This window comes from Equus przewalskii, chromosome 5 (assembly GCF_037783145.1).
Source record: "Equus przewalskii isolate Varuska chromosome 5, EquPr2, whole genome shotgun sequence".
Lineage (NCBI taxonomy): Eukaryota > Metazoa > Chordata > Mammalia > Perissodactyla > Equidae > Equus > Equus przewalskii.
Window position 1 is genome coordinate 54838704 of NC_091835.1, and position 23140 is coordinate 54861843.

At 36.7% G+C, this 23140-nt stretch overlaps 1 protein-coding gene across 49 annotated transcripts in view; it reads left to right on the top strand.

The window, feature by feature from the left end:
• The window catches only part of CCDC91 (coiled-coil domain containing 91), a 362152-nt gene extending 351579 nt beyond the window's left edge, over positions 1 to 10573 (top strand). For 48 of the 49 annotated variants that reach the window (XR_011540339.1, XR_011540340.1, XM_008517658.2 and 45 more), the window contains one exon: positions 9476 to 10573. Coding sequence is in view for 46 of the 49 variants with exons in the window: in XM_008517658.2 (XP_008515880.1) it covers positions 9476 to 9586 (111 nt within the window). In the remaining 3 variants the exon portion in view is untranslated. The remainder of the gene's footprint in view (positions 1 to 9475) is intronic. The other variant, XR_011540341.1, reaches the window with a different exon arrangement.
• Positions 10574 to 23140: the final 12567 nt, after the last annotated feature.

The following is a 23140-nucleotide window of genomic DNA, read 5'->3' on the forward strand; positions in this document are numbered from 1 at the left end:
ATTTACAAAAGGCCATCCTACAGATTGCAATATTTGCACTAAACAAGATCTTGAAAAAATAGCATAGAAAAAGCTTGTTCATGGTTTGTGAGCATGTAACAAATTGTATTGAAAACCTTATGTGGAATGTCATATTAAAATCAGTTAGTCTGCCTTGCCAGAATCAGTGCATCTTGTATTTAAATAAATTCTTTATTTGCTATTGAGCTCTGGAAGGTACAATGTGGAACTTTTTAATAGGTAAATGTAAGCTTACAGATCAGAGCCCCAAGATAGGATTTCTGTGCAATTACTATACAGTTTCATCTACCTTTCCTTTTTTCCTAAAATTCCACTAAACCTATAGCTTTCTTTTTTTTTAATTGTTTTAGAAATTTTTAGATTTTCTTTGGAAATTGTCTGAATTAGGGGTAAAGCAGTTGTTACCAGAATTCTTTTCTTTTCAGATTCATTAAACTTCACATATGGAAGCTTATACTGGAAAGTCTAGTGCCTGTTATCAGGCAAGTAAAAGTACAGCCTTCACTTACTACTGTAGTGCATCCTTTTGGGGCCAGCTGTTGTTGCTTCACTTGTAAGATCGCGTAAGATTGTATTCTAAGACCATGTGCCTGCACATTAGAGTCTGGAATACATATTCATTTTTTCTGCCCAGATGATTTACTGAAGAGCAAAAATGAGTATTCCTATTTCCCAATGGATTCTATGGTAGTTTGGAATAAAAAGGCAGAACTGCCCAAATATGTGGAACTTACTTTAGATGATTCAAAAACAGAGAATTTACTTATCCTAAGACATCTTAAAACACAACAAAGCAAAAAAACATAGTTCTTTAGTTGTGGCCAATAGAGTTTAAGACTCTTTATACCCGTTTTTCACTTACTCTCAAAGAGCATCTGTAATTCATCTTGTGCATGCTAGAAAGTTACACAACTTCTTCATGTATTGACATTTTTTAACTGTATAAATAGTTATATAGACTTGAAATATATTTTAAAGTTGAAAAGTACTCAAAAAGAAAAGGAGATGTGAACTCTGGATTGAAAGTTTTCATGGGACATAAATGATGGCCTGTGAGTGTTCTGGTAAAGAAGTTAGACCTACATTTTCTAAAGTTCAAGGTTGAGGCAATTGACACTGCCCTAACTATATTGAATCTTTTAGAGTTGGAGTCATTCTAAACATGTATTTTATGTAACACTATTATCCTGAAGTTGGTTCAAAGTCTCTTTCATCGTGATTTACAATAATGACATAGTTATGTTCCCAGAGAGGGGATTTCATATCTAAACTTCAGCTTTATATACAGTATAGCCCTCTTGCAATCAAATTTACTTATCTGAAAATATAAAGAAAAGACAAATAAAGAAAAACTCTTTATGGTTAGTGTACCAGTAATAAAACAGATACTATAGAACCTCCATTAATACAACCAGTTATGTTACAGATAAGTCTAAATTTTCTTAGGCTGACATGATGAGAAGCAGAATTTGAGGATACCAGAGAAAAGTAAGGATGGTAGTATTTGGAGCAAAAATGTTTAAATGTCACAATAAAAATATTCATCACTCAAGAATAACTTGATCTTCATCAAGTCTGTTAGCCGTTTATTGTGATGATTTCATAAAACCGACCAGGTCATGACAATTATGTTTGCATGTTAAGTTTTAACATTGATCCATGGTCCACTTCCTTCATGTCTACATCAAGAGTATGGGGAGTCATGTCGTCTCACCCAGATTAGTTTTCAGCACCTTTCTTGTCATAGTAGTGGTTCTCTAGAGATAAATCTTACTTGTCCATTGTCAAAAACTTGGTGAGACCAGAACCTACTTGATACAAGTAGGGTTTCATAAGCAAAGATAAACTCAGGTTGATACATTTATACATTTTACAGAAGAATATATTTCTTTAAGTGTAGAAGGACATTTTAGGTTTGTGAAATTGGTCTCAACCACTCAGAGCATCAGTTTTCCACAAGTGTAAAAGGTAGGTGTTAGACTAAGCAGTCTCAAAATCTCCTACCATTAAACTTCCATAGTTACTTGTTATTAAAAGGAAACTGAATCAGTGTAATCATCTCCCTATATTTTGCAATTTATTTTGAGTCTAGACGAGTTCTCAAGAGAAATTGATTTGCAGGACATTTTCCAAAGTATGGTTTACACACACACACACACACACACACACACACAGGATTCCACAGTTTAAAAAGTTTGAGAACCATTGCCTGTACTGTCGCCATTTTGGCAATTCATGATGCTTGTTAGCACTAAAGCTCTGAAAAGTTCTATAGAAAAGAAATCTTTTTAATCCTGCGTTTCCCAAACTTATTTGACTAAAAAAGCCTTTTATTTATTTACTTTAAACAGAACACATTTTACATAGAAATGGTGTTTTGTTCATTATGAGAAACACTATCCTGCTATATAAGAACCTCAACAATCTGGAAAAATCATTGTTAGTAGTTTCCCAGGGCTGCTGTAACAAAGTAGCACAAACTGGGGGGCTGAAAACAACAGAAATTTATTCTCCCACAGTTCTAGACGCTAGAAGTCGAAAATCAAGGTGTTGGCAGGACCACGCTCTCTCTGATGTCGCTAGGGCACAGTCTCTTCCATGTCTCTCTCCTAGCTTCTGGGGTTGCTGACAGTCCTTTGTGTTCCTTGTTTTAGAACCACGTCACTCCAATCTCTGCCTCTATCTTCATGTGGTGCTCTTCCCTGTGTCTGTGTTTGTGTCTCTTTATGAGGATGCCAGTGATTGTATTTAGAGGCCACCCTAATCCATTATGACCTCATCTTAACTTACATCTTAATTATATCTGTAAAGTCCCTGTTTCCAAATAAGGTCACATTCACAGGTACGGGGTTAGTACTTGAACGTATCTTTGTGAGGGATATAATTCAACCCATTACAATAATGATCTGTCATTCCTCATGTCCCACGGCTCCTTTGCCACACCATGTGTTAGAGCACCCCAGGACTTCGTCTGCTGACCCTTGTCTCTATTGTCTACATTCATTCCCTAGGTAATCTCTTCTGTGCTTTACATGCCTTCTATGTGCAGATAATTTCCCAATTTGTATCTCTAGCCCTGATCTCACCCCTGAATTGCAGACTCTTATATCCAGTGTCTCTGACATATCTAATAGGATTAGACGAACTACCAATGTCCGAAACAAAACTCTAATTTTCCTCAGGCCAACTCACTCTAGCACCAATCCATCATATCTCAGTAAATAGCACCATCATTCTAAGAATCACCTTTTATTTCTCTTTTTCTTTCATCCACAGTTCTAATCCACTCAAGTTGGTCCCGTCTCAAACTGTATTCCAAACGTGACCTGCTGTTAAGCCTCACTGCCAGCAGTCTGGTTAGCTTTGTATCTTTCCCAGAACCAATCTCCTACGTGTGTTTTCTTCTTCATTCTTGCCTCCTACAGGCTGGTGTCCCCAGCAACAAGTGTAATATTTTTCAAACGTAGAGTATGGTCACAGTCTTGCTCAGAACTCTCTGATATCTCCTCTGACCTGCAGTGCCCGACATGCTCTGGCCCCTCTCTGCTTCTCTGACCCTCTCTCCTACCAGTCTTCGCCTTGCTCATTTTGCTCCAATCTTCTTGTATTTATTGCCAGACCTTGGTCAAACCAAGTCTGAACCCACGTTTTGGACTTTTCTCTTGCAGTTTCATCTGCCTTGAAATTTTCTTTCCTGCTGTTTTTGCCTGGTTCCTTCCCTCTCTCACTTCTTTCAAGTCTCTTACAATTACCACCTTCTCCAAGTGGTCTTCTCTCATCATCCTATGCAAAAGATCCCCATCTGTCTCCATTTAATCCTTTCCCCTACTTGTTATTTTTTATAGTACTGATCTCCACCTGAAGAGTATTATCTCTTCAAACTGAAATATAAATTATATAAGAGCAGAGAATTATCTTATTCACCACTGTATTCCTAGTGCCTAAAACAGTGCCTGGCACAGATTAAATTAATGCTGAATGAGTGGGTGAATGAAAGAATGTATGACTACTCCTAGGCAGACGTTCTCCACTTGTCTCAAGCCCCCTTCCTCAATATCTCTGCAGTTTGTCTTTGTTTCTGCTAATCTGCTTTCCTAGGATTTCTTCCACGTCTTGCTCCTTTTTGTCTAAGGAAATGCTTTTGTTCCTTAAGAGCCTTTTCCAGTCCCGCTTCTGTGATGTTTTCTCTGCTGCACTCTCCCACCATGATTTCTCCCCCTCTCAGTTCTTCTGTTAGACTCAGTCTTTACTACATATGCCAGCACCTAATTGTTCTTTAATTGTTGCATGTGTCTCTCCAAAAAGATTACCAGCCTCTTAAGGACAAGGACATTGTTGTATACTTTTTTTGCCCAGGCCTCAGAGCAATAATGCACAAATAGTGAGCAGTCTTGACTTTTTTATTGATCAACTGATTGACTGATTGATTAATTGATTGGCTCAATCTCAAACAGGTAAATGAAACAACAGCTTGAGGGTATGTGTGTGGGGGGGTATGTAATAAAGTCACAAAAAGAGAAGCATTCATATCCAAATAACAATGTTAAAAGGACAGCATTGTAATAAATAAGAGACTGAAGAACTGTTTCATTTCTTATCAGAAGGTGAACAATTCTTACTCAATAAGATGATGATATTATCTGGAAAATCTGCCTGAGTACTTCCAGTTTCCAACCATCGTGGTTAACCTTTCTTCAATGCCCATGAAAGCACTTGTTAGTGAATGAAAACTGAATCCATGAAACGTATTATTACTAAACTGATAACAAGCGTTTATGAGTCACTTTCTATCAGTGGATTTACCAGATATCCATTCTAGCTTTTTTGAAAAATTAGATCACTTTTTATGCATAAGTTTAAAATATACAGGAGGGTAGGTTGGAAAAGTAACATTGATAAAGGTAAACCTAATATTTTCACATCTCTTGGTATATCTTTTTGGTAAAAGTCCAAAAGATACTGAAATCACAATTAGTACGAAGTGCATTATATGTATAATACATATAATATATATATATATAATATATATTCAAAAACGATGTATCAGATTTTCTGGGATGTAAGCAGTGTTCTTAACAGTCCCATTAAAATAGGCCATATTTGTTTGTAATTGACTTTGCTCTTTAGACCAGTGTAAGTTCACCATCCATCAAGTTGTGTTTTGGTGACTAGGAAATAAAAGCTAACATCTAGAGAAGTTTTCTTTTTCTTTTTCTTTTGCTGTGGCATGAAATATAAATGGAAACATAAATCTAATACAGGGAACTATTGGGAAGTCATGTGTTCTTTTTTTCTCCCCCTAAGCTTATTAATACTAACTTTTAGCAAGTAGTATGCTTCTAAATGGTTTTCTAGCAGTATGCCAGCAAACTGAAGGCATGACAAAGAGGGGAAAAAAAGATTTATAAAACCCAGTTGTCTATTTCAGAGACCTCAGAATTTCCAGGGTTTTCTCAGGTATCTGAAAGAGCTGAGTAGCAGCTGAAGCAACAGAAAATGGAAGGGAAAACAAAGCAGTTAGAGCTACATTATTGTGAAGTGATTGTAAATCCCCTATCCAAAAATGTTTGCCACAGCTACTCTGGACGTAATATTGTCAGCATGAAGTCACAGAATACAGATCTTTGGTTCACTTTGAAATGAAAGCCACAAATACAGAACTAAGCCCCACTCTTCAAGAGGAAAAAAGAGTTGTATATTTTGCCAAAATTCTTCTTGCCTCAATAAAGGATAATAAGGTCATGCCTAATAAAACAGAAACTGTTGAAATTCAGGAATTCGCCAAGAAAATCAGTTTGATGTACTTGTTTCAGAGAGAAGAATTCACCATCTTTTTGAGAGAAAGGCCTCAAATGTTCCCCCTCACAGGCGTGATCCTATGTACCATGCCCAGGAAAACCCGCCACCGTGGAAGCTCAGCTCTGTGATGGCTCAGTTTATCTTCCTCCTCACAGAGTATCAGTGTCACCGTGTTGCTCCTTAAAGTGTTGAGCTCCTGTTTATTTAATGGATTCTTGCCTGCAGACAGTTCTGAGGAGGCGTGGTGAAAGATGCGAAGTGAGCCCCGCAGCTGCCTAAACCCAAAACCAGTGTGTCCGTCATCTTGTAGTCGCTAATTTCAGGGTGTCTTCTCACACAAGCAAGAGAAGAGAAGTGCTTGGTGTGTTTAAATAGAAACTTTTTTGTCCTTATACATATCCTTACTTTCAAAGAATTACAGAATATTCATTCTGAATGCAGAAATCCAGGTGATTATTGTTACTTAGCAACAGTTACTAGTGAATGCTAGTTACATTACACAGTAGGAGTTTGTGCTGTACGCCCTCAAAAGAAAAAAAGTTTTTCCTTTAACTCCCATAAGTTCTAAGATATTAGGTCAAATTTGTTTTTAGTGGAACTCCTGATTATTCTAGGGGGCTTCTAAAAGACTTGAATTATTCAAGCCAGCACATATGACATATGTACCTAAGTTAGGAAGCATAATAGTAGAAAAAGCAGCCATGAAGCCACCTCCAGAATGAACCTGTGTAGCTCATCCTGCCTGACTGTACCCTCCAAATACAGCCATCCCGTTCCGATTGTGTAATTTCCTCGCCTTAAAAAGAAATGTTTGATTGCTTGTTGATGTGCATCAAAATAATATGCTTTTGAATTTTGCTTGGTTTTTGTGCTTTATGAAAAAAGGGTATCGGATTATCTGCAGTCCGATGACTTCCTTTTTACATTCAATTTTATTACAAGTGTTCACTAATTTTATTCTTCTGAAATATTTGATGGTATGGTTGGTAATATGTGACATTAAGATTTATTATAAAATTGTAGTTAAATTGAGACAGCATTATATTTGTATAGGGATAGGCGAATTGTCTGTGGGACTAGGGAGCTTAAAGACAGGTTCATGCATAGGTGGAAACCTGATTTATGATGGAAGAAACATTGTAGATGACAGGTTCTTTGGCTCAAGCAATTTCTACAAGATATACTAACATAGGTGTGCAGAGGCCTATGTTGAAGGATGTTCAGTACAGCATTGATTATAGTAGGAAAAGATTAGGAACAATCCAAATATCTATCAATAGAATAATTTTTAGATAAATAATAAAATGTCCATTATGTTTGTTAAATTATAAATATACAATGGAAAACTATGCAACCATTTAAAAGAAGAAAACAGGGCAAACATTCTCTCATACAATACAGATAGGACTGATAAGTTGGTACCCTCAGTCTGGAAAGCAGTGTGGAAATATCTGTCACAATTTAAAATATGCAAATCTTATGACATAGAGATTCCATATATTAGAATCAGCCCAAAAGAAAACGTTGACCATCTTCCAAAGGGAGTGCCAAGTGCAGGTTGTAGATTTCCGTGGTGCTCCAGAAACAAGAAGACAAAATTGGAATAAATTGACATGCCTGTCAATGGGAGACTGGCTAAATAAATCACGGAATACAGTCAAGCAATTACTTAAAAAGGAGATACGGGAAAGTTCCAGTAATGGCAGTGGAACAAAGTGATTGTGTGAACCCTCCCAGAGTTAACAATTATAAGATCTGGACCAAATATTTTTAAAGACTTATCTTTACATGCTTGAAAGCATCCGAAAGTAGACAGAAACCACTGGGAATGGACTGGAACAGGGGGTTGGTACACTCTTCTGTAGTTTTTGAATTTGGGCCAAGTACAAAATAAGTTTTAAAACTGTGAATATTTAGAGTTCAATCTATTTTACGTATATTAAATGAAACTTTTAAAAATTCATCTTTAATCTCCTACGTATCTTTTAGTTTAGATTAAACCTACTTTTACTTTTATAATTAAAAATGCATCTATCATTTCCTAGTAGATTGCCCTGCCCTATTGGGGTTAAGTATTTATTGCTTCATTCAATCTCAGCAAATATTTATTGTGTGTCTAACATGCGCCAAACCGTCTTCTAGATGCTGGGGTACAATAGTCAGCAAAACAGACAAGATCTCTGCTTTCATGGGGTTTACATTGTAATGAGCTGTCTTGTTATAGAGACTTGTAAGCAGAAGGTGTATTGTCAGCTAAAAGTATCATCTGAGAGAGGAAGAAAAAAAAAGACTAGGAAAAAGGATTAGCAGATTCTATTTCTGTACATATATTAAAATCCCAAATTATTAGAATTCAAGGGAGTCTTTTTTTTTTTTCTTTTTTTTGAGGAAGATTACCCCTGAGCTAACTACTGCCAATCCTCCTCTTCTTACTGAGGAAGACCGGCCCTGAGCTAACAACATCCATGCCCATCTTCCTCCACTTTATATGTGGGGCGCCTACCACAGTATGGCTTGCCAACTAGTGCCATGTCCACACCTGGGATCCGAACCGACGAACCCGGGGCCACCCAGAAGTGGAACGTGTGGACTTAACCGCTGCACCACCGGGCCAGCCCCCAAGGGAGTCTTAATAGTGTTCAACCTTTTTAGATGAACATTTTGCTAAATATAATACATTCTTCTATGATTAATTCTTAGGATACTTCAAAATTTTAGTCTTCCAATTTTTCAGTCATTTTGAGTATCAGTGGATTATAGAAGTGTATTTAATAGAGAATTCTTGTTTGGATTTGTCTTTTTTTTCCCTTTATGTTAGGGGGAGCTTGTGGGAAGAATATGTCAACTTACATAAATATAACAGGTATATATTGTGAAATGGAATTTATTTGGCTTTCTTTTGAGTTCCTCCATTGTTCTGTAACCTATAGGCAATGTGTTGTTGGTTATTTTCACACCATGGGCAACTATTTTAGGGCAGAAGAGTTAGAAACTTTTCTTGATCTATTCAATAATCTTTACCTCTAGAAAGTTTTTTATTATATGACTTTTATTACTAAACTTCTTGTTTGATTTATCAGATTAATTTATTAATACATTAAAGCAATCCTAATAAAAAATCTCTAACTCAGCAGGAAGACCAAGTCAAATAAGTCTCAACAATATCAAATATTTCTTAAAGTACACCTTTCCCAAGAACTTTCTCTAATTTCAGGAAATTATCTCCTCACTTATCCTTTGTCCTGATAAACCCTAAGCATACTATAATTATGCTATGTTTCTGTACTGTATATTTCTTTGTCTCTTTGCATCTGTTATGTCTATATGATCTTTGTGGATGTTTGGTCTGTATATTCATTAAGAACTGGTATTTTTATACTATTTTGTATTTTCTAAAATGACTCTGATCAAATTTATGGTATTTCTCTAATAGCTCAATACCAACATGAATTATAAAATTGTAATGATTATCGTCTCATCTTAGATAATAGGCCAGAAATAGTGACTTCATTGTCTCTGAGTTTAAAGCACTATTTGATTTTCTAAATCCATCATCTAAAAAGGTTTCTCTAGTGGGCTGTAGTGGCATGATATTCTTTATCCCTCAACTAAGTGTATTTTTTTTTCTCTCTCTCTGTTTAAAAAAAATCAACAGCTTGATCAAGTCATCCGCCAAAGAAGCCTGTCCAGTTTGGAATTATTCCTCTCCTGTGCTCAGAAGCAGTTAAGTGCTTTAATAGCTACAGAACCGGTTGACATTGAATAAAGAGAACATAACAAGCTGACCCACACTGGCAATGGATAAATCATTAGACCTCTAAAATACATGCTGTGAATTATGAAGATGCTTTTGTTTTCTTTCCAAACCTTGGGGAATTGATTTCTACTTCAAGGATAAACCAAAACAACATTTAGAAGAACTATCAAGAGATCTAATTTATTTTCTTTTGTTTTCTCCTTTACATTTACTATTATTTTATTAGTAGTAGTAGCAGCAACAGAAAGTATGATATGACCCAAAAGCCATTGAAAATTGCCACATAACCAAAAGTTAATTAAATAAAGTTTATAGCCTCTGGTGGCCTGTTATATTGTATTTGGCAAAAGTAATAAATATCTTTACTTATTGCTTCACAGTGACTCTTGATAAGATTCTAGAATGTAATCATACATTTATTTGATTTTGAGAATAGAAACAGCATGGATTTCAACAGCACCTATTTATCTATGTAACATGTATATAAAACACTGACATGATAGAGAATCATTCTGATATTACTAAACCTCTTTTCTGTAGTGGGATCTATGTATTTTCAAAGGCAGCAATTAAAAACACTAAGAGTTATTATATTAACTCAACTTTGATCTGATGTACCGCTTAAAGGGATATGTGTGTGATATATGCTTATTTTCTATTTCTGTTCTTCAAAGTCACTATGAATCGATAAAATCATTTTTCTTATGAATCATACCATGAACTTGATCTCTAGAAAGAGAAGATAACTTAGCCATTTATAGGGATTCAGGTTCAGATATGAGAGAGATGAAATCCTTTCCAGTACTTCAGAATGTACTTAATTCATGAGCAGTGTGCTTCAATGTGAAATCATGAGGTTTTTTAACATCAAACCAAAATGTTGTCATTAAACTGTATGCAAGTGTTTTGTCTTGTTTTTTGAAATGCTTCTACTTTCATGGGCTTTGTACTTTTCTGGGATCTCTCAGTGTAATAAAAAAGAGCTGCAAAAACTTATTTGGTTATTACTTTTCTTTCTTTAATCCTTTTTTTAAATTAATTAATTCTTCTTTTTAAAAGGTTTTTCTTAAACTTTTATATCCATGGATGATGCTGTCTTTAATGTATACTTCCCCTTAAATATTTACAGTAATATTTACCAAGAATCTTTAAATGTTAATAACCACTTCTTTTTCTCTTACAAATTTAAATAAGAAATTAAAGCAAGCAGACTACTGACTTGAATTGCAACAGAGTAAAAAGGGGAGAAGGGCTTTTCATTCAGGAACATACCTGTAACACAATGTTATGGTTATATTTAAAATTACTTGACTCTGTCATCAAATTTAAAATGATGGGTTATTTTACAAATTATTCAGATATGATTTAGATGAAAAGGAAGCATAGAGGGTCGCTGAACTAAGACCCAGAGATGCTGGGGAGGTCAAGAGAATATCGTAGTCGCCATCTTTTACCTACTACTACCACAGAATGATTTTTTCTTCTTTCGTTTGGGGTTCCAACTTTTCTGTTGACATAGACTTATTGTAGTCTGAAGGAATTTGGAACAAATTGATACTGATCAGTCTATGAGTAATTGTAGAACATCCACCGTGCACAATAATAACCTCTTGTGTTACTATGGTGCTTTTTCCCCACAGAGCTGTCCTTAAAGATGACTGAGATTAATCATCTGGGCATAGGATTGATTATTTGAATGCGTTAATCCTTCCGATCTGAATTAGCTAATAATCTGTTTGAATGATGTTCAAGTTATAGATTTCCATATTAAGAACTGTATTCTGTCTCTGCTCTGGTTATCAAAAGGACACAGACCATCTCAGGTAGGGTTCACTAAGAGACTTGGATGATCAAGTATTGTGCTGTGATCAAAGGGAAGAGTTTTTCCCAAAGTCCCAAAGAGAGGTAGTCAGATGTTTTGTATTTTCTTTGCCTGTTGTATGATTTCCTGAACTCTTGTTATGTAGCATTGCCTACCTTTATGTTTAGGTGAATAAGACACCATTTTCAAAGGCTGAAAGTAAGAAAGTAGTTAGATTTTTTAAATAGTAAAGCTGCTGTGACTCCATTTTTAGTAGCATGCTTGAGGGTTCATTAATAGAAGAGTTCTTTCCTTCCTAAAAATGAATATCTGCTTTGTCCCAATCTCAATAACATGTGAAAGTTAAAATAACCTTGTGAGGGAGATGATATATCCATATTTAATAGTGGAAAAAATTAGGTGTTTACTTGCCCATGATGAGCAGGTGGAGTTGCAGTTCAACCCCAGAGCTTTCAACATGCAGTCCTACTCTTTCTAGTACCCTGGAGATACCAGATATTCTCTCCATGAGAAAATACCTAGATGTTTCTGCCCCATGTAGTCTTATCACATTATTTCACTCTTTCAGGAAGGAGACTAAGCCCCCTTATATACCTAGTTGGAATTCTAGCTCTGCCACATTCTAATTGTGGAGGGTAGGACATGTTGCCTAACCAGTTTGAGTCTCAGTTTCCTCATTTGTAAGGTGGAAATCATGACTTTCATAGGCTTTTTGTGAAAATTAAATTAAGCTCGTAAAATCCATACATAGTAGACCTCACTGGTGAGGCCACCAGTTCACAATAATTCCCCTTTCTCTGGGAACTGCCCAGAAAACACAGGTGTAGTTGCCCACAAACAACTGGCTAAACAATATTATCCTGCCGCTCTGACTTTGATTGACTGATCCACAGGGAAAGACCTGACCCCACCTGGGCTTCCTATGAAGAATCAAATGGTGAGACGCTGCAGCCACTTCACGCTAGGGAGACAGACATGAACTCTGCTTCTGAGGTCTGCCTGATCGCTGCCTTTCCTGAGTCTTGGATTCTATGAGATACCCAAATATTCTTCCAATATGCCAGCACCACTTACTTTTTTCCCTTAAGCTAGCCAGAGCCAGTTCCTATTACATGCAACCAAAAAAATATTAACCAAGGCAATCCAGCACGGAGCCCAGCGCATACCCCTGGATACTCGGCACTTGTAAGTTCTTCATTTCCTCCACCATAGTAATCCACATCCAAAATGGGAACACTCTTTGATTTATTTTAAGAAATGTTAAAAATATAGCTGAACCGAAGCCCCTGTTGTCTATCAAAGCCAAGTAAATCACAGATACCTAAAACTATGAACAAACAGTGCCCTATTTAGAAGTTCTCTGTCCCTCAGAATCTGGAGTAGAGGTTTAAACTCAGCTTTGCTAAATGCTGATTCATGTTCCAACTCAAAGGAACCTTGCTCAGTGATTGCTTTGAAATCAGAACCAGAACAATGCCCCTATGATGGGTATTATTCTGCACTGTCAGGTATCTATAAGTATAACTTTTAAATTTATCTGACACAGTTAAACTGAGTGGAATCAGGAAATGCTATCTATGCTTTAAAGAACAATAAAAACAGAAGAATTATTCATTCACTGAATTAAAAAGATAGTCTTTTCATAATAAATACTGAATTAGGAAAGAAACCATATGTAAAAACCTGGAAAACGTTTATAAAACTCCAAGAGCAAAAGGAGAGTTGGATCAAAGCCCTTAGCCCCTAGTCTTCTGTTGACATACCAGTAACCAACTCTGCTGTGTCTCCCACTTGCTTGTAGGCATCACCACCAGCATCATAGTAAGTGGGCAGAAACTATATATGAGCGCTCACAGCTATGACTGCCAGAATTTTTTTTAAGCCCAGCAAAACTAAAACTATTCCCTTTATTCAACCAAAGAAGAAACATTTTTATATACCCAGCCTACCATAATGCAGGGGCTACTTGGGCATCAATCATTGGTATATATAAATAGAAGGAAAAGAGCTTGTAAAATTTTCTTTGCTCTCATCTAATTTTCTGTTTTCTTTTTCCCAGAAGCATCCATTCCTAACAAGTTCATCCCCTTTAAATTCCACCTTCCCCAACTTTACATACTAGACTTTTCCTATGGAGCACTTAAAGAATTAAATAATATTTTGTGTTAATTGTCAATTATAATTAATAATTTTTATTTGTTTATATATATCTCCTCCTGAAGGAAGAGCCCACATCTGTTTTGTGTATTTTATCCTTATAGTATTTCATAGTACCTAGCCTGTGGTGTGGACTCAGTATATAATGGTGAGTTCATAAATAATTGAATCAACCATTGCATTTGTAATATAAATCAACTATAATCCCGAGCTAATGGATTCTGACTACTAATTTAAAGGATTAGCTACAATTGCTATGTTTCTAAATGAGGTCCTATAAGAAAGTTAAGGAACTCTCAAAAATAATAACCAGCCATCCATGAATCAACAGAACTTAGGAGCGTTCTAAGATGAATTCTGCATTTCTGAATGCTACTAGAATGACTAAATCTAGAATGCTATTAAATTGATAGAAATGACAGAATTTAGAAGGTCTTCTAAGATTGTAAGTAGGGAAGAACATGTGGAAAATTATGAAGTAATTTCTTATGGTGCCCTGAGGAGCCTGGCCATAAGAATGAGAAAGAGCCTCCCACTGAATGGGCTGTAAGGTAAGTTCGACTCGCTGGTCCTGGTCCATCAGGTTTCAGTTATAACAAGGAGGGAGGAAGACAGTTTGGAGAAAAGATTGTATGCATAGGGTTTTTTGATCAAGAGTAGGAGATTCAGAGGGCCCAGTAGAAATGGGTGAGGAGAGGAGAGGTGTTTGGGAGTGGGTCAGACTAGGGAATGTGATGTGAGAGTCCTGGTGATAACAGATGCTAAAGAATATCTGGTAGTCTCTTTCAATCCACCTCTGACTCCCAGTTGTGATACAAACTGGTCTTATACTTTTGAGAAATACACAGAAATCAAGAAACAAATTCATTTAAAAGGTAGGAAAACTTGACTCAGTCCTGGTAAACATTCAATTCTCAGAAGTCTGGGAGCTGATTTAAAAAGAAAAAACTGAAGCCACAGAATGTAAAAGTCACTGACTTCAATACAGCTCAGATACTGAAGCAGACTATAGAAAATTCCTAGTGGCAGGATATTCTTGTAATGAATTTTGAGTTTTTGTTTTGTGTGATATTCTTTTCTGAAAAGATTAGTAACTGCTGGATACTGTAGAAAGCACTACCTTTTATGAAACATTTTTCCTATAATTTTTTTTATCTTTTTGTATGCTTTCCATTACTGCCAAAAATGTATAGTTCAAACTATAAAAATGTTAAATAGTGATTCAATTAGGAAAATTTTAGTTATTGTCTCTGAGCTATTTAAAATTCATTTTATGTTATAATTTTACAGGCAAACTGATAGGTTTTTATGTTCGTGGCCTTTTAGATAGCTAAAATTAAGCAACATATTTTATTTTTCTTATAATATCCTCTCTTTTTCTCATAAAGCAGGGAAAAGACTTTTACACTTTGTATCAAATCAAAACTGGCATGTTTATAGCAGTTACGTAAAATGAGGTAAACTAGGTAGAAATATCAACTCAGATTTTTTATGAAACTCTGGTCTGTAGCTTCCAAGAAGTCCAGGTAAATAACCAGCTACAGTTACTGAAGAGTAAGGCATGTTCGGTTTTATCTGAATGAAATTGTTTCTCAGTGTCACAGAGATTCTAACTCATATAAACCCTTTTTCATGCTGGCAGTTCCCCACATGAAGAATTCTTCGTGTTCAGGAATGTGTTTATTCCTTAGAATTTGAGATGTATATTCTCTGTTATACATATTAAGTAATCTACCAGGGAAGCCTAAAAATTCTATATAAACTGTAATGCAGTGTTATGTAGACCTTAACTTTAAGTGTAACAGGGCTGGTGCCCTCATTTTTAGTTCTCTCTCTATATATGATCTCATTTGACTCCATGGCTTTATATACTTTCCATAAAGACCACCAAATTTGTATCTCCAGCCCAGTTCTCTTTTCTTAAGTTCAGAGTCCTGTATTTAGCTTAATATTTCCACTCTGATGTGATACTTAACGTATCAAAAACGGTGCTCTTCATTGCCACCCCACCTATGCCACCGGAGATCTTGTCTTTTCTACTATTTCCCATCTCAATAAATGTCAGTATCATCCCTCCCCATTTCTCTCTTCTTTTCTCCCTCACTCCCTACTTCAAATGAATCCTGTCTTCTTTACTCCAGGATTTATCCTGAGTCTATCTACTTTTTTGCATTCATTCTCACTACTATCTCCCTAACCAAAGCCTAGACTTTGCCTAGACTCTCAAAATAGTCTCTTAAGTGACTCCTTGCTTCCATTCTTGCTCCTAAATAATCAGTTCTGCACATTACAGCTAATGATCTCCTAAGACCTAAATTTATTGAGCCAACTAATGTCTCTATGGGAAAATGCATTCATAATTTCACTTTGGATGCTGGGAACATACACCATGTAGCAGGAATAGAGTCAAGTCATCGGTGCAGGTTTCTGTCATCGGAGCAGGGTACTAACAGGATCACGTACAGATGGTAAAAGTAGAACTGGGTTGAAGAAAAGGAGAAAGTTGGTAAACGAAGGGCTGAGAGACCTGCACATCTCCAGTGGGTATGTATATAAGCTTTTGGAAGCGAGCGGGTTCCTTTCTTACCCCTTTTCTTCTATGTGACAAAGTCTGGCCTGCCTGCTTCTCTTTACTATTACAGCCGTGTGCCGCATAGCAACATCTAGGTCAGCAACAGGTTGCATATATAATGGCGGTCCCATAAGATTAATACCATACAGCCTAGGTGTGTAGTAGGCTGTACCTTGTAGGTTTGTGTAAGTACACTCTGTGATGTTTGCATGACGAAATCGCCTAATGATGCATCTCTCAGAACATATCCACTTTATTAAGCGATGCACGACTGTACTTACTTCTCAAGCCAGTGTCTCTCCTTGAAGGTTTACTGTGGAACAGAATTCAACATTATGAATATCCACAATCTCTTAGAGAATCCTTTCAAGGTGATAGTGGCAAAAGTGGAAGTAAAAAAGGTACCCCCTCTTTTTCCCCCAGCCTTTGAGCTCATTGTGAATCTCTTCATACAGAATTGTGTATGCTACAAAAGAATATGCAGCTTCAGGCTGTTCTGGGCATTTTCTGACTGAGTTAGAGTGTAGAGTAAATAGGACCTAGGTACAGGGTAATGAAGGAATAGCCTTGCTTGGGGCACAATGGACCAACAATTTCTCAGCCTTCATTAGCCTTCTATGGAGTAGAGACAGGGGCTTCTCAGCCCTCATGAAAAGTTTGTTCTGTCTTCTCCTTGCCATGTGGACCAACAGTCCTGCCATTATGGTGAACACTGACAAATAACAAGGTAGGAAGCATAAATAAGATGAGCGTTGGGATGTGAGGGAGAGGAAATAGCAAAATCCAAGAGATTCCAAACAGGAGCAGTAGAAAAGGGTCATCGCATCGCCTAGAACTCCCTGGCTTAGCTAACTGTTCCAGCCTGTCCTTTTCTAAATAGCTGTTCTAATCATTATATTAAGTTGACTAGTATAAATTCTTGAGAGGTGGAATGTATTAGATAACCTTGGGGCAATGCTCTTTCAACAAGCTGAGATCACTGTCAGGTTTCAACAAGCTGAGATCACTGTCAGGTGGCCATCCTTCTTTCCTCTATGACATAGATGAATTTGATAAGCTCACTAGTAGAACATGGGACTCCAAGGTTGGAGCAATTCCATTCCCATGGAATAATTTAAGTAAATCAAAACAAGGAGTGGGAATAAAGGCATGAGATGGTCTTCAGTCTTACATTTTGTGCTGTAAGTATTTTTGCATACTTTTTTCTCTTAAAGAATAAGAGAAAAGAAGAGGAAGCCTGTAGCTTAGTACATATGCTCAATGAGAAAGAAAAATTATAATTGAATACCTTTACTATCAATCATTTCACAATGCTTCCCAATAGAACTTTTAGAGTTGAAGGAAACTTTCTGTATATGCATTGTTTAATATGGTAGCCACTAGTTATATGTGGCTATTGAACACTTGAAGTGTAGCTCATGTGACTGAGAAAAGTAAATTTTTTATTTTAATTAATTTAAATGTATATAGCCACGTGTGACTAGTAGCTACCATATTGGAGAGTATGAATCTAGCAACTCCCTTAGCAAGGGAGAAGCAGTGACCGGGTTATTTCCCCTGGTCTTTAACACAGTCAAATTTGTTTCATTCCACCCTTCTTAAGATTGGTGTGGGGAGTAGGCAGGTCACGAGTACAAATGCATGTGAAACACTTTAAAAAAAGTTATTGCACCAGCAGAAGGTTGAGAATCCTATGCTGTTGATATATTATTTAATTTTATTATAAGTAAAGAGTAAAAGAGATCTTATTGAAAAACCCTTCTGACTAATGTATGACTCTTGGAGCTAGGTGCATTTCTAGTTTAGTGCCTTCAAGGAGAAGGGATTTCTCTGATCTCTGGCCCAAGTTATCCTAAACATCAGAAACTCATCTCCTACATTTGAGGAAATACTATGGATTCAGTTTTGGTTTCCTTTTGAGAGTAACCTGGGAAATCAATATGATTTTAATTTTAAAAATTGAGCAGAAATTGAATAACCTCATTATTCAATTCAGAATAATTCAAATTATTCAGAAACTGAATACTAAGCATTGTCTTCTAAAATGGATTTTTGATTAATGAAAAATAATGTCTAGTAAATTATGTCTTCAAAAATATTTTATTCAGACCTCATCCCCAATAATTGAATTTGTTGAGAAGTAGCTTTTCATTAAAAAAAAAAAATGTATTGAGCTCCTATTTTGTGTCAGGTATTGTGCAACACATGTTACAACTAGGTGATGCCTTTATCAGTTTTTTTTAAAGAGGAGGAAACCGAGGCTCAGAGAGGCTCTGTAACTCACCTGCGATCACTGCTCTTAAAGTATGAAGTTGGGTTCAACCCAGGTCTTCCTGATGCCAAAGCTTATGCTTTTCAAAAGGGGAGATGTTTCCTTTTGCCAGCTACACGTACCTATTTTATTTAACCTAGCCATACGTTCTGTTTGGATTCACTTTTGTAACATATCTCAAAGGATGCTAATGGTGTTTCTCAGTACGAGCTCGAGGCACAGCCCCTTGGCGACCAGATTGTGCTGAGCAGTGCGTCACCGAAGCCTGCACTAAGCCCGTGGGTTATTGTAATGTCAGGGCTTGTGCTGATGGGGCTGAGTGTGGGAAAATCATTTTCCTTCTAAGTCAAATTCCACTTAATTGCTATTGTTTACCTGATGGGAAAAAATTTATATTTCACAACTCAAGCAAATCAATGCTACTTAATACTGTGATTTAACCTGGAGTGACATTAGCTAAGTGACAAGAAGGCCTGGCTGGAATATAAAGTCAAGACACCGGTTATTACAATATTAGGTCATATAATGTAACAATAGAGACTTTTCTAGGAAACTAATTGTCTCTCAAGCTCTAATCAATTCTTAAGGGAAATCATCAGTCCAAATCAATAACTTGATGGGGTGATGAGCATTATAACCTTACGTTTTTGGAGAAGAAAGTAGAAATGGCTGAATAAAGTAATTTCATTCTATTCTGAATCTTAGTCATAGAACGCAACACAGAGCCAAGAACCACTAGCTCCTTTCCTCAGATTTCACCTATTAATTGAAACTGATATAGCCCACTAGTGATATTAACATCAGAAATTACATCACACGTTGAGTAATTTGGAAATGCATGACAGAGTGTTGTTCCCATTACAAAACTTTACTCAGAGCGGATTTGCCTTCTTCCCTTTCATAATTTATCACAGTTGATGCAGGATGGAGCCAGGCTGTTTTGGTTCAAATGTCATGTCCATCATTTATCAGCTTAACTTCTCCCGTGCCTCAGTTTCCTCAGTTTTAGAAAGACAGTAGAACTCACTTCATAAGGTTCTTTGAAGGTTAATACATATAAGGCCATTAAGCAATGTCTGGCCCATAGTTAAGAGTTTATGTCCTGTGCTCTTAAAGAAAAAAGATGCTGTTTCCATCACCTTTGCTTTTAAAATTTTTGTTATTATTTTTAGTATTGATAGAATTCGTTTTTGGCTTTTAAAAATACTTTTGTTACATTGATTCATTTGTTCTGATTGCTAGTTTTTCTCTTCCATTTTAAGCCATGTCTTCATTTATTTGAAAAGCATTTATGATCTGTCATCTTTCAGCCAGATGTCCCATTAGCTTCTCAGCAAGAAGCTTAGACTTCTGTAAAACATCTTCAGAGAGGGTGCATGATAATGCCTTACTGAATGACTTTTTTTTTTCCGGTGGCAGCAAATATTTTGAGAATTCTAAAATGTTCTTTCCTTCAACTGTTAGCTAAAATTTGTTTAACCGTGAGCATCTGACTGCCATGCAACCTCATTTTCCACTGTTCTGACGCTCTCAGGTATGTTTCCCTCAACAGACTTAGTCCCTGATTCTCGGCTTCCTCCTTCCCCCGTCGGCTGCATTCCTGTCTGCTGTGAAGAGTGGTGACAAATACTAATCTGAACTAGACCACATCATATGAAGTCAGATGGAGGACTTGGCCTTGTATCAAACCTAAAGCAGAGGGGACGGGTGGAAGCTGCTGTCTTGTAAATGGCGAGCCACCCAGGGCGTAAGCCCTGAAAACATGTAAATAACACTACGTCCCATATGCTTTATTTTTCAATTTTGTCATGCTACCTCTGCCAGCTGGTTTAACGGAGTATGATTTGCAATGTTATTTTATTGAACATTTTTTGACAATCTGAGTACAGTTCTGAATGTAATATTAAATCCTTTTCTGGCTCTGTGGATTGCAAAATTGCACGCTCTGTCTACACATCAAATCCTAGGTCTGGAGGGGAATTCAGACTTTACCTAGTCCAGCACATCCAGAAAGTACTGCATTTGAGCTCTCCCACAGCAGATGGTATTTCAGACTATCCTAAATGACATCCAAACAAGAAGATTAATTATGTGATTAAAGACTCTTTCATACAAAGGTTAAAATTCAGCTTGGCTTCCATTTTTCATAAATTCATACACTTTTTTCCTTTCGTTCAAGGATCTCTAGCCAACTCCAATGGCTGGACCAGTAAGTTTAATCACACCTCTGTGACTGAGGAAGAAACTAAATATCGTAAATTATGTTAACAATTTAGTTCTAAATTCTCTGTGTCAGCTTTATGTGTCAAGTTGGGATTGGTCAATTTCTTAATCCATCTGGGATCCAGTGTTGAAAAAGTCCCAGAGAAAAGTTATTCTAGAGAACTCTCAGAGAATCAACTCAATTCTGGCAGCCCTTTTACAGAGATTTTGGAATGACCAGAAAGTACACTGGTGCAATACTTCAAGCTTTGGCCTAGGATGAGTTTAAATTATAATTATATTACATTATAATGTTTTCCTAAGAATTCTCTAAGAAAAAAATGTATATAGTCAAAGGAATAAAAATTGCTTTAATCAAAGTCCCAATGATTGAACATCTTATTTAATGGCAGTGAAGATGTGCCTGAGAACAGTGCATTTCAATCAGCCTCCCGCCAGGCCTTCTGTCATCACAGTTTCTATTGTTTAGAATTGCTTGTTCAGCTATAAATTGACAAAGGAAAGATAGATTGCTTTAGAATATTATACACATGGCGTTAAAAACTTGTTTTAAAATAAATTCACATTGATTTTAAAGTTAACTTTAGTCAGATTAAAAATGTATTCAAACCGAGAAATTCTTCATAATCAGCATCTAAGGTCTGTTCATTTTATTTCTGATTAAGTAGTTTGTTCCTCCATTTATTATTTTTTTATGGTTTCCTCCTCTTAAAAGCACCTTATTGCTCTGTCATGTGTTTCCCTGGGAACCGTTTAAGCTGTATGGTGGAGACTTCTGCTCTTAGTCTACCCAGTTCTCCTCTGTTTCTAGGACATAGGATGGATTACATTTCCCTACCCCATGGCGGTTAGGTGGAGCAAAGCTGCTAGTACTAATGCGCTGTGAGCAGAAGTGATGCGTGTCAGGACCAAGGCAAAACATTCAATTACCGCTGCCAGGCCCGCCAGCCCGAAGCTCTCTTCCCCGGCTGGCTGATCGTCAAAGAGGACTGTGTTAAGATTGTGGAGACACAAGAGCCAAACAGCCTACATCATGAGTTGCCACATGAAGGACTTGGAGGATCTCCTGTATTCACAAATGGTTTTAATTGAATGAGAAATAAACCTTTTTCTGTGTGTTAAGTCTGAGATGTGGGAGTTTTCTATTATTGCAACACAATATGATCTATCTTAATATAACTAGACAAAGATAAAACAGAACTCGGGGCAAATCTGGACTGTTTACATGATTGCTTCCTTGAGAATCTCACTGAGACCTGCCTACATCTTGTTATTCCAAAGAAGATCACGTCAAGTTCAACAACAATGAATATTGTTCAGCGTCTAACGTTTGTAGGCACCTCACAAGATACCTGAGATACAAAGATGATGAGGATCCAACCCTTTGCCTTCAGGTTGCAATAAAAGTACTTCTCAAGATTGTGTTGCGCTTTTCAATATTGGAAAATTTTACTGAAAACTTTTTCTCTTACCAAAAAGTGTCTTAATCTGAGAATGGCACACACATACACACATGTGTATGCTTTACACTGTTATGCAGTCAATCTGTATAAATGTTATAAATATGTGTGTGTGTGTGTGTGTATATATATACTTGATGGGATGGGGAGAGAGAAAGATACAAGCCACTGCATTCTTCAGCTAGTCTTTCACTGAATTCCAAAATCTAGACAGAATAAATTTATAATCAATGCAGTTGTAGTCTACCTGAGACCATCTTGCACAGAATAAAAGATGGCTCCCAGTAATAGGAAAATCACATAATTCATTTCCAGCCAGTCTGTAGCTGATCATTTTCTTTTTGTGTTTTTTGGTTTTTTTGGGTCGGGGTTGTCTGAAATGAGTTAGTGCAATGAGAAAAAAATATTTGCTATTACGTTGTATTTACACTTAGTAGCAGTTCTTTCTGCTAAATCAAATACAGATTTTATTGAGTTACTGTTATTGTTTGATAACTGCTATTTGATCATAGACGCTGTTTCCTGCTTGCTCCTTAGCCTGCGTCTATGACATAGCTGTCAGGTATGTCACTGGGTGCTGACAAACACACCCCTCATACTTCACATGGATGAAAACACTGATTTATGGAACAAAAATTTATGGAAAATCTGGGCTCTGCTTTTCTTCATTTAGTTGACTAATCTAGTTCTTGAAATTATCCGTACTAAAGAGATTATTATTAATGTTTCTATCCTCCTTTTCATGCCTAAGTTGGTTTTTTCTTTTTACAGTTGTGCATCACTTAACGAAGGAGACGCATTCTGAGAAATGCATCATTAGGCAATTTTGTCGTTGTGGGAACATCATGGAGTGTGCTTACACAAACCTGGGTGGTGTAGCCTACTGCACGCCTAGGCTGTACGGTACTGTCGTCTATGCGGTCCATCATTGACCGAAACGTATGTGGTGCATGACTGTATTTCATCCCTCTAATAAACCCCTCAGGGTGGCTCACGGTGTTATGTCACATAGTAGGTAAGATTAACCTTTCTAAGACACACAGGCATCAAGTGAACA